Below are 12,353 nucleotides of genomic sequence, written 5' to 3' on the forward strand. Positions count from 1 at the left end.
TAAAACGTTCCATAAGCTTCACCTTGTTTGGCAGTACACACTGTTACCTTACACGCACCATTACCTGTGTAACTGAATAGTGGAAAAGAATGGAGTTTGTGCTTCTACTATAAGTGAGGGATAGGGGAAGGGGAAGAAGCTCAAGTAGGACATCATGAAACATTTAATCCTTGAATCCAGCCGGATACAGGTCTGGGAGAACACAACATTGACGTCCTTGAGGGTGATGAGCAGTTCATTCAGGCAGCCAAGATCATCCAGCACCCCAACTTTGATAAAGACACCTTAAATAACGACATCATGCTGATCAAACTGACATCCCCCGCCACCATCAGCGCTCGAGTGACTACTGTCTCTCTGCCGAGATCCTGTCCATCTGCTGGGACTCAGTGCCTCGTGTCTGGCTGGGGCAACACTGTGAGCAGTGGCAGTAAGTGTCACCTGGAACACAAACACCAGGTTTAAGAACATGGAGGTGAAAGACACCTTGAGGGTCAGTTATAAATTTTCACTCAAGGCAAAGTTGACAGAGGATAGTTTTGACTAGAGGCAATGTTAGAATATATTAATTAAAATGTATAAGACTTCTTTCCTGAGATCCTGGAAAAAACCAAGAAAAATTACCTTCTAAAAAATATCAAGGGTATCTATCTGAAAGCTTATTAGAGATGTGCAAATAACAAGATACCGTGGAGGGAACTAGAACAGAGAGGCTAAAGGGTTCCGTACAGCCTGAGTTATACAGCTGCTTGAGAAAGCAGTCTCTGTCTTTGAGGTCTTCGGCTGCTGATGCTCCTGTCAGAGAAACACCTGATTAGAACTTTTCAGAATATCTTCTAGAAATTAAATTTCCCTGAAATTACAAGCATTGGAAAGTGGAAAGAAAAGAGTGGGGATATTATGAAAGAGAGGAGACAGAATGGACATGAACCTGGGAATCCTGGGGTTAATCTTCCATTTTCACTCTTGCATTCCACAGAAGTGTATCCTTCCCTCCTGCAGTGTCTGGATGCTCCTGTGCTCTCTGACACTGCTTGCCACAAGGCCTACCCAGGCAAGGTCACTAACAACATGTTCTGCCTGGGCTTCCTGGAGCGGGGAAAGGACTCCTGCCAGGTGAATTTCTCCTACTCCTGCTTCATCCAGATCAGTCTCTCTTCTCCACCATGTTTCTCCTTCTCTGAAACGCACAGGACTATGGAGTCCATGCGACTGATTGTGAGAGGGGAGCAGCAGCTTTGAGATAAATTACAAGTTTTCTCTCTGTGGTAATGAGGAGTAGAGTAAAGCAGGGTAAAAAAGAGACCTAAAACCTCGTGTGCAAACAGGTCATCAAAGTGCCCTTCTGAGGAGGCATATGGTAGAATGGAACCCTTGTAAGAGGGACAGGACAAGTAGCACGACATTAGATCTGTACAGTTCTCAAAATTTCTTGGCCCTATGGTGCTACTAAGGAAAGAAGAGGGGCACCTGATTAGAAGGAGGAAGAACAATAGGGATATAAGGGGAGATTGAGGGTTGCATTTTCAGGAGGAGAAAGGTATATCATATGGGATCAGAGACTGGATAAAAATATACCACCTGGATCATGGAGAAATGTTCTGGGCATGAAAAAGAGCTCTGACTGTCTTTTCCCTCTTGCCCAGGGTGACTCTGGTGGCCCCGTGGTCTGCAATGGTGAGCTTCAGGGTATTGTCTCCGGGGGCTTGGGCTGTGCTCTGAAAGGCAAACCAGGTGTCTACACCAAGGTCTGCAACTACCTGGACTGGATTCAAGAGACCATTGCTGCCAACTAAACACCTTTCTGTCTTCATTATCCACTCCTTGGTATCAACTTACTTTCCCTCTATATTAGCCACAGAAGATATCTTCGTGTCTCTTTCTGATCAATATAGTGATCCCATTGCTAACCCTTCTGTGCAAAAAATAAACATCTCAATAAAAGCATTTGATTCTATACCTTGTCTGTCCAAGTATGCCCCTTGGTTGGTATTTATAAACATTCCATTGAGTCTTGCTACTAGTTATGTATATTAATAGACAGGTGAGCTTTCTGTGATAGAGAGGATTTGAAAGGTTATTTAGTCACTCATTCAACCTAATGAATGTACCATCACCTTCTCTATGGCAGATCTGTGTGTGACATTGTGCATGTAATGATAAAGTCACCAGATTTTTTTTTTTTTTTTGCAAGTAAGGACAAAGTACTTTGAATATTTCAGAAAAAAAATGTTTTTTTTTATAAGATCTGACTAAAGTAAACATTTGTTTCTACCTCTTTTGGGGTAGATTATGTGTTCATAACAACAGACACTAAAGCAAAGACTTAAAATAAATTGCCCAAATTCATTGAGACAGTTCACTGTATAGCTACAACAAAGGGCACAGTCATTATCCCAAGTGCTTTGCAACTTCTGTGACAGGTGTTCTCTTTTTGCTTTTCTTCAATTTTCTGAAAATCTATGATGATAAGGGAAAACTCTAGCTGTTGAATTTTTTAAATTTGTAGATTCTGTGTTTTCCAAGAATATATATGCATATATATGTTCCAGTTCTCTGAGATCTTGTTTTCCAACTGGAAGATTAATGCCAGACAGGCATGGCCTTGGGAGACAATCTGAGCCCCCGTCCCACCACCAGTCCCCTTGTTTTAGTTAGCCTTTTCACTGCTATGACAAAAAGCCCCATCCAACACAACCGTAGATGAAGAGAAGATTGTTTAGGTGTTCACGGTTTCAGAGGTTTCAGTCTATAGACAGTAGGTTCCATTCATAGGGGCTGGAGGTAAGGTAAAATATCATGGCAGAAGAGTATGGTGGAAGGAAGCAGCTCACATGAAGATCAAAATTCAGGGAAAGAAATCTCCACTTGCCATATACAAATACAGAGCCCAAAGCTGTTCCCCCAATGCCCTACCTCCTCCAGCCACACCCCACCTACCTCCAGTTAGTTACCACTCAGTTAATCCCATCAGGGGATTAATTCACTGATTGTGTTAAGGCTCTCACAACCCAATCATTTCTGCTCTGAACCCTCTCATACTTTCTCACATGATTTGGGGGGACACCTCACCTCCAAACCATAATACCACTCAAGTCATGGCTCAGTTTAAGCTATAGATAAAAGAAAGTTACAAATGTGGAGGTTTGTAGAAAATAGATGTATTATTACCCTGTGGTCCCAAAGGTCTTGAACCTAGAGGTGTGATGTCCTCTTGCGCCCTGCTTGAGAACGCACGCCCCACACTCTGCCTTGCTTCCTCTCCTGCTCTCCCCCAAATCTTTATCTTCCCATGGATCATGCAGAGAAGATCTGCAGTACAAACTTCTACACAGGATTCCCAGGCAGATCTATTGAAAGACTCCCTAAGCTTTGAGCATAAGTTCATTGGAGTATATGGAGCAGGACTGAACGGGGCAAATGCAGCCTCAAGGACAGTAGAAGAGAGCAGTGTGTCAGCTCCACATGCGGTGACAATTCCAGAGTCGGTGCAGGGCACACACTGTTTCTTGCAGTTCTGGGAGCTGGGAAGTAACAGCCAAGACACCAGCATGCCTGATGTCTGCAGAGGGCTGGCTTCCTGGCTTGTTATGCACCCTCAGCCTCCTGTCATTGTGTCCTCTCATGGCCAAGAAGGCCAGCTCTAGTCTCCTCTCTGCCTATAAACCCAGGAATCCCCTTCCAGTGGCTCTACCCTCTGGATCTCACCTAAACCTAATTACCTCTCCAAGCCTCCACTTCCTAATACCACCAAATCGGAGGTGAAGGCCTCAATATGTGGACTTCAGGGGAACACAACATACAGCTGTCCTAGGCATCTCAGGATAGGGGAGTCCAGGGAGAAACACCAAGACAGAGTGGGACCATGACCCACTTTCTAGCCTTTTGCAACTCTGGAAAGCCTCTGAAGAGATAAGCTCTAAGTTCTCAACTGAGCCTTATGACTCTCCCCAGGATGAAGTCTAAGTCCCTTAGATGGACATTCAATACTCTTGTCTGCAGGAAATACCCTGAACACACCTGATATCCTCTGAAATTTAATGCTCTTAAATATTTAGTCACAACTCACTTCTTTCTTTTTCTTTTCCTGCTCTTCCTTCCTTTCACAGTCATGGAGATTGAACCCAGGGACACGCTATCACTGAACTATATCCCCCGTCCTCTTCATGTTGAGACAGGGTCTCACTAAATTGATAAAGTTGACCTAGATCTTGTGATCCTCCTGTTCAACCTCTGGAGTCACTGGAATCATAGGCGTGCACCACCATACTTAGCGTCTTTTCTGTCTTATTAAAGAGAGAGCTGAGTGTACTTATTTAAATAGACATATATATTTTTGTGTGTGTATGTATGTACACACACAAGCATTTAAATCATGCAAATATCTAAAAGTAATTCAGCAAAAACTAAAGAAATAAGACAGAAAAGATGCTAAGTATGGTGGTGCACGCCTATGATCCCAGTGACTCCAGAGATTGAACAGGAGGATTCTCCTTATGCAAATGAGTTCAAGGTTTCACTGTTGTCTCTGAAACATTTTGCCCACCCCCACCACTCCACACCTACCTTGTAAGGGGCTTCACTTCATGCTTTGAACATGTCCCTGCTGCCCGCCACTGCAGCTTATTTTAAAGCTGACATGAGTTTGGGTGTTTTTTTTTTTTCCCTTTCTCTTTTCCTTCACCCCCTCTAACCTTGAGAGAAACAAGATTATCCCTCTTCCCATCCTAGCCTGAGTTTTCTGTCCTTGATCGCACACACACAACACAGGGAAAAAGCAATTCTGACCTTGGGGATAGCTCCAGGAGACCTCAGGAATAGGTGTCTCTCAAGGCTACAAATGAGTTATGACCCCTGACTGGGCATAGTAGCCCTTCACTCATCTCTTTAAAAACCCTCTATTCCTCTATTCTGATGGTCAGAATCAGTCTCTAGGACAGGAATGCCCTGCACTTCTCCTTTGATGGAAAAGCAATGAAATGTCTTTTTCTTCTTAAAGCCTTGACCTTGTATGAGGAATGGCATCAGGGACAAGGGCCCAACTTTTGGTAACAACCTTACCATCACAGATACAGGGGAGGTTCAGAGACCTCACAAGGGAAGTCGGGTGTTAAAGATGACTCATCAGAGGCACACAGAGACAAGAGGCAAGGCAAACAGGTTTGTTTTTTATTTGTTTTGTTAAATTTTCAAATATTTTATTATGTGATAACTTCTTGAGTAGAAAGTAGAATTTTTAATAGAATATGTAATATTAATTTTAATATAAAGGTGATCATTTTTTTCTTTCTCAATTAATTACTTCATTTATTCCAATTACGTGTATATGACAGCAGAATACACTTTGATAATTGTACACAATTGCTGAAAGTTTTCATTTCTCTGTACACGATGTAGCATCACACCATATGTGCAGTCGTACATGCACCCAGGGTAATGATGTCCGTCTCATTCCACCATCTTTCCTGCCCCCATGTACCCTTTTCACCCCTTTCTCCCCTTTGCTTCATCAGAGTTCCTCCAATATTCCCATGCCTCCCCCACCCCCATTAGGGGTCAGAATCTACTTAGCAGAGAGAACACTTGGCCTTTGGTTTTGGGGGATTGGTTTACTTCACTTAGTGTGATATTCTCCAACTCTATCCATTTACCTGAAAATGCCATAATTCTATTCTCATTTAATGCTCAGTAATATTCCACTGTGTATTTATACCACAGTTTCTTTATTCATTCATCTATTGAAGGGTCTCTAGGTTGCTTCCACAGTTTAGCCATTGTGAATTGAGCTGTTATAAACATTGGTGTGGCTGCATTAATATAGTATGCTGATTTTAAGTTCTTTGGGTATAGACCGATGAGTGGGATAGTTGGGTCAAATGGCGGTTCCGTTCCAAGATTTCTAAGGAATCTCCATACTGCTTTCTAGATTGGTTGCCCCAATCTGCAGTCCCACCTGCAGTGTATGAGAGTGCCTTTTTCCCCACATCTGCACCAACACTTATTGTTGTTTGTATTCTTGATAACTGCCATTCTGACTGATGATTTATAATCAATCAACAAATATACGAAAAAAATGTTCAACATCTCTAGTAATTAGAGAAATGCAAATCAAAACGTCTCTAAGATTTCACCTCATGCCAGTCAGGTTTTTTTTTTTTTTTTGTACCAGGGATTGAACTTAGGGGCACTGAATCACTGAACCACATCCCCAGCCTTTTTTCTTTATTTTGAGGCAGAGACTTGTTAAGTTGCTTAGGGATTCACTGAGTTGTGGAGGCCAGGTTTGAACTTGTGATCCCCTTGCCTCAGTCTCCTGAGTTGCTGAAGATCATTTGTTCTTGATATAATTCAGTAGCACATTTCAATACATCTTCCTGTCATTTTTAGTCTCTTTTGATTAAAGACTAACTCTTCACAATTTGTGAATTTCTGTTATAATGTAAATTCTTTGCACCTTTTTAAATAGCAACTCAACCCTTCAGTAATCATCCCATTCAAATAGATAATCAAGATAAAAAAAAATGTGTAAACCTGAACATAACCCTTACAAGATATTTGGTAGTAAGAATATTCATCTTATAAGATCTTTTAAAATGCATAAATGGAAGCCTATAATTAGGAGTAATTCAAGAATGGTTTGATCCAGCCTCTTAAAAAATGTCATCACCTTATTTCTGTCTATGCCCTCTGCTTTCATTACTTTCAGCAATAGCCTAAGTTTCAAGCCTCAAGATCACAAATGGCTCTCAGATACACACTCACACTTGTCTCTGCAACAAAAGAAAGGAATAGAGACATTCCAAAAGTTATTTTAAAACATCTTTCCCCAAAGCTCTCAAAGGATATTTTATAGTGTCTCCTTTGCAGAAAACAGTCACAACACTCTCTGAACCAATAATCAAATGAAATTATATGCCTTACTTTACCTTTAGGCTACATGGAAGAGCATTGGAGCAAATGGTGGACTTTTCATTCTTCAACAAGCATGAATTTCTAGGTACTCGATTCCATGGTAACCATGAAGAGCTGGTTCACAAACTCCCCCTGGACACCAAAATCTGCATATCCTCAATTCCTTGATATAAAATGGTGTTGTATTTGCAAGTAACCTATGAAAATCTTCCTGTATCATTAAATCATCTCTAAATTGCTTATGATATCTAATATAATGGAAATGCTATACAAACAAATGTTATCCTATTTTCATTAGCAAATAATGAGGGAAAAATAAGACTGTATGTGTTTAGTACATATTCAATGTTGTTGTTTTTTTAATATCTCTGATTCAAGTTTACTTGAACCCAAGGCTTAGGAGGGTTAATTATTTATGTTTGGTAAACTAAGTTGTTATAAATGTTTTAACTAGAAGGAGAGGTTAAAAAGGCCAGAACATCCTCCACTATAGTAATCATGTATGTTTATTGATGCATTCCTTATCTACCTTGAAAAATCAGAAATATTGTAAATAACTTTAATAGACAACTGACTAAATAAATATGGTATGTCCTTCAATGAAGTAAAGGAGAGCATTCTATTCATTTATTCAATCACTTACTCATATACTTGTCGAGGATTGGTGATACTTCTGGCTGTGTTCTATGCACTAAGAATACAACAGTGTATATTTCACTAGAGAGTGTGCCAGGATGTACCAGTGAGTAGTACCTCAACTTAGATTGCAGCATTCCTTGACATACATGATAGAAAAAATCCAGTATGCATTAGATATTGAGACTTAGAATTTTATTGAGAAATATAGAGAACCCATTCAAGGAAAGATGTAGGTTATCTTGAGAGTAAGATGCCCTTTTTGAATCTTGGATTCCTCTTTTTAAAGGAAATTTTGTAAGAGGTGGGCATGGGAAGGTATGTAAAGATGACATCAGTATGGTGATCAGAAGCTGGTTTATACTGATTGATTATACTGAAGATCTTAATGTCAGTGTGTTCCACGCTATGTGATTAATAGATAATACTGAAAACGTACCTATGTTATAGATTTCTGTATGTTTCTTTGTTCGACCAACTTTAAAAATAAATGCATTAGTGAACTTGTTAGTGCTACACAGAGTAATAAGTACAAGAGGGTGACTTTTCAGAGACTTTAAGATTCTAAAAGAAGATTGGTACATTCCCCAGAATTTGAAGAGTGGTAGATCTAGGAGAGAGAACTGACTTGGAAAGGAATTTAGTGCAAGGCTTTTCAATGAAAGTTATAGTTTCCTTTTTTCTTCCATTTTTCTCCTTTTTACCTATCTTTTTTATTTGTTTTTGTCCTAAATCAAAATGAACAGTGCAAATCCTGTCTTACTAGCATATATATTCTGATTGACAAAAATAGAAAAAAATAGAATATGATGTGAATAGTTGTGTAAAGTAAAGGAAAGCAGAGAGGGAAGATGGCAGAATACATGGGTCACATCCATAGGGGATCTGTTGCATGAAGAAAGAGAAGAAGGGTTTAGGGTACCAAAAAGTCCTTAGGAAAAAGTACACATTTAAAACAACAAATTACCTAAGATTTTAGTCTGAAAATGGGGAAACCTGGCGCGCTGATCCATGACTTCACTCCAATTGATTTTCCTACTATGGAAAATGGTTCCTCCCAGGTGGGTCTATCAATTCCCACAACCTTCTGGAAAAATGAGGTTGTTTAACGTTGATGCTGAGTCACATTTCATGTTTCACACAGGTGAATCCAAATTTAGATAGGTGAGTTTCCAGTGAAATCACTTCCTGGCACCTGTGGCCATGTGTGTCAATGACAAGCTGGAGGTATAAATATCTGAGGATGAAAAGCCTTCGTCCCATTCCCACTCCTGACCTAGCGAGGAACCATGAAGACCTTCATCTTCCTTGCCATCCTGGGAGCTGCTGGTGAGTCTTTCTAATGAACCAATCTGTAGGTGTCTGTCCTATATGTAAATACAGACACTATCTAAAATGACGCAATATAAAGTTTAGTTAGATCCAAAGGGAAAAAATGGCAGAATCAAAGTACAATGTTCTAGGGATATTGTCAGTTGACTTCTCGAAGATTTTATTTTTATCATGTTATCTAATTGAGACAACTATGCAAAACCAACATCCTATTGACCAAACACACAATAGGGATATTACTGCAAAGATTTCTATCTATTTACATAAAAAACAGTTTTATGTAATATGATTTTATAACTTCAACCCCGGTGCTCAAACACTAATTGTGAATAGTGACTGATCTCTCTTGAATTTAAAAGTGACACTAGGTGAAGCTGTGTGTTTGAGGAGGGGGAGGCTGATCATTTATAAAAACACAATCCATCATGTTTAATGCATTTATGAAAACTTATAGGTTTAACGATAGTGAACAAGTAGGGTGTACCTAAAGTATAGACAAATACGGATTTTTTTACAAGTCTTTAACTTCTTTCTCCCAATTGTGTGAGAAAAAGAGAACTCCGTCATCTCTTTTCTGGTTAGTCTAAAACAAATCTTCCTGGTGGATTAGGAATTGCAGGATGGATCTGTTTGACTGTGAGTTTCCAACTTTTTTTATTATCAGTTGCTCTCCCCACTCCTGATGATGACAAGATTGTGGGAGGCTACACCTGTGCAAAGAACTCCCTGCCCTACCAGGTGTCACTGAACGTGGGCTACCATTTATGTGGAGGCTCCCTCATCAGTGACCAGTGGGTGCTGACTGCAGCTCACTGCTACAAGTCATAAGTGACCTGATTTCACATTCCCAAGTGCTAAGATGAGTTTATCCTTGACCAATGAAGCATAACTGTAGGTATTTTTGATGGATACAGGATTCAGGTTCTGAGGCCTGATGACCCACTCACCTTGTACAACAGGTTGAGGGTCTCCTGTGGACCAGTTTCCTGGTGTATTTCTAACTGATGGTACTAAAAGTGTGGAGGGGACAGTGTGGCTGGTAAAGTGCCATGGTCCGACATGGACCTCACCATCACAGCTTAGCCAACCAACATGGGGGCGATGAGAGGCATTATAATTCTAGTACAGCATAAAGACAAGCATAACATAATCTATTTCCTTAACATCCTGCTGTCTTTGAATCCTCCAGCCTCCGCTCTCTGTGACCCTCAGTGATGCCAAAGGGGGTAAAATGGCAGGTGCCACAAATCCCATTACCTTATCCAACTCTTTTCTTGGGGTCATGTTATCCATTATTAGACCTTCCTGTTTTAACACAATGGACGGCATGGTCTGTACAAACTATGACACTGACGTAAGGACTTCTCTCACCTGCAGCATGTGTGGTGGTCCACAATGCTGCCTTAAGGGCACAATACCCTGTGTGAACAAATGCTTCATGAGAATGCTCTTGTGTTGGTGGTCACGATTGGGGATTTGGGGAAGGAGAAGCTCTGATTGGATACTTAGGACACTTGTAATGTTTAATGCAGCCGACTCCAAGTGCGTCTCGGAGAACATGACATTGACATCCTTGAGGGAGATGAGCAGTTCATTCAGGCAGCCAAGATCACCCGGCACCCCAACTTTAATGAAGACACCTTAAATAACAACATCATGCTGATCAAACTGACATCCCCCGCCACCATCAGCGCTCGAGTGTCTACAGTCTCTCTGCCCACATCCTGTCCATCCACTGGGACTCAGTGCCTCCTGTCTGGCTGGGGCAACACCCTGAGCTTTGGAGGTAAATGATAACTGGAAACAAGCACCAGGCTTGAGTCACTGGAGGGTCAGTTAGTCTAAATCTTCACTCAAGGCAAGGTTGTCCAAGGATAGCTTTGGATGTAGGTACTTCTATATGATGCTAAACGAAATCTGTAAAACTTCTTTCTTGAGAACATGGAGAAGATGAAGAAAGAATACTTGATAACAAAAAATTCAAGGTATTCATTTAAATCATGATTAGAATGGTGCAGAGATTAAAAAAAAAAGATACAAAAAAACAGAGGCATTCATAATTTCTTACTGCCTAAAATATACACCTCCTCCAGAAAACAGTCTCTGTACTTGACATTTGTGGCCAGTGATGCTCCTGTCAAAGAAAGAAACACTTGATTAGAACTTTGTGGACAACCTATGTAAATGTTCACGCGTAATACATATCACTGGCTTCTTGGAACACTGAAGAGTAATACTGTGAAAGAGAGGAAATAGAATGGAATCAGGGAACCCTGTGAATAATTGTCCATTTTCACTCTTGCTTTCCACAGTCAAATATCCTTCCCTCCTGCAGTGTCTGGACGCTCCTGTGCTCTCTGACACTGCTTGCCACAATTCCTGCCCAGGCAAGGTCACTAACAACATGTTCTGCCTGGGCTTCCTGGAGGGGGGAAAGGACTCTTGCCAGGTGAGTTTCTCATGCTCCTGCTTCATCCAGATCAGTCTCTCTTCTCCACCATGTTTCTCCTACTCTGAAACTCAGAGGACTGTGGAGTCCATGGGACGATTTGTGAGACGGGAACAACAGCTTTGAGATAAATTACAGTTTTCTTGTGGTAATGATGAGTGGAGTAAAAGAGGGTAAAACTGATACCTAGAAACTGGTGTGCAAACAGGTCATCAAAGTGCCCTTCTGAGGAGGCACATGGTGGAATGCAACCCTTGTAAGAGGAGCAGGACAAGTGGCACCACATTTGATCTGTACAGTCCTCAAGATTTCTTGGCCCTATGGTGCTACCTAGGAAAGAGGAGGGGCTATGGGTAAAGAGGAAGAATAATAGGGATATAGGAGGAGATTGAGGGTTACATTTTCAGGAGGAGAAAAGGTATATCATATAGAATATTAGGGGTTGGATAAAAGTATACCACCTGGATCATGGAGAAATGTTTTGGAGCCCATTGTTGCCTCTGGGCATGAACAAGAGCTCTGACTGTCTTTTCCCTCTTGCCCAGGGTGACTCTGGTGGCCCCGTGGTCTGCAATGGTGAGCTCCAGGGTATTGTGTCCTGGGGCTTGGGCTATGCTCTGAAAGGCAAACCCGGTGTCTACACCAAGGTCTGCAACTACCTGGACTGGATTCAAGAGACCATTGCTGCCAACTAAACACCTTTCTCTCTTCATGATCCACCTGCCATTCTAAATTTCAAGTTTCTTAAATGTCTGGAACCAGTAACTAAATAAAACATAGACAGTTCTTAACTGTCTATGAATGATCCTTCTTGGTATTAATGAATTTTTTCTTAAACTTGCCTCAAAGTAAATAGGTGAATAGACACTGGAGCTTCCTTCATGGAGAGATACGGAAAGTTTATTTAGTCATTCATCAATTTAATGAAACTAATTATACTGGGCACCTACTCTATTGAAGGATCTATATGTGACACTCTGGATATAAATATAAACAAATTCACTGTTACCATCAAACTTTTAGT

At 40.9% G+C, this 12,353-nt stretch overlaps 2 protein-coding genes across 2 annotated transcripts; both read left to right on the forward strand.

Annotated features, from left to right (window-relative positions):
• Positions 1 to 300: 300 nt before the first annotated feature.
• Positions 301 to 1,796, forward strand: LOC114080691 (cationic trypsin-3-like). The gene is made up of 3 exons (XM_027922282.2): positions 301 to 430; positions 980 to 1,116; positions 1,647 to 1,796. The coding sequence occupies exons 1-3, from the start codon at positions 301 to 303 to the stop codon at positions 1,794 to 1,796; spliced, it is 417 nt and encodes a 138-aa protein (XP_027778083.2).
• A 7,041-nt stretch (positions 1,797 to 8,837) lies between these two features.
• Positions 8,838 to 12,024, forward strand: LOC114080701 (cationic trypsin-3-like). Its single transcript, XM_071607342.1, has 5 exons — positions 8,838 to 8,877; positions 9,545 to 9,701; positions 10,413 to 10,666; positions 11,193 to 11,329; positions 11,875 to 12,024. Exons 1-5 carry the CDS (start codon positions 8,838 to 8,840, stop codon positions 12,022 to 12,024), a joined length of 738 nt encoding a protein of 245 aa, XP_071463443.1.
• The last annotated feature ends 329 nt before the right edge of the window (positions 12,025 to 12,353 follow it).

Source organism: Marmota flaviventris, chromosome 1, assembly GCF_047511675.1.
Source record: "Marmota flaviventris isolate mMarFla1 chromosome 1, mMarFla1.hap1, whole genome shotgun sequence".
Lineage (NCBI taxonomy): Eukaryota > Metazoa > Chordata > Mammalia > Rodentia > Sciuridae > Marmota > Marmota flaviventris.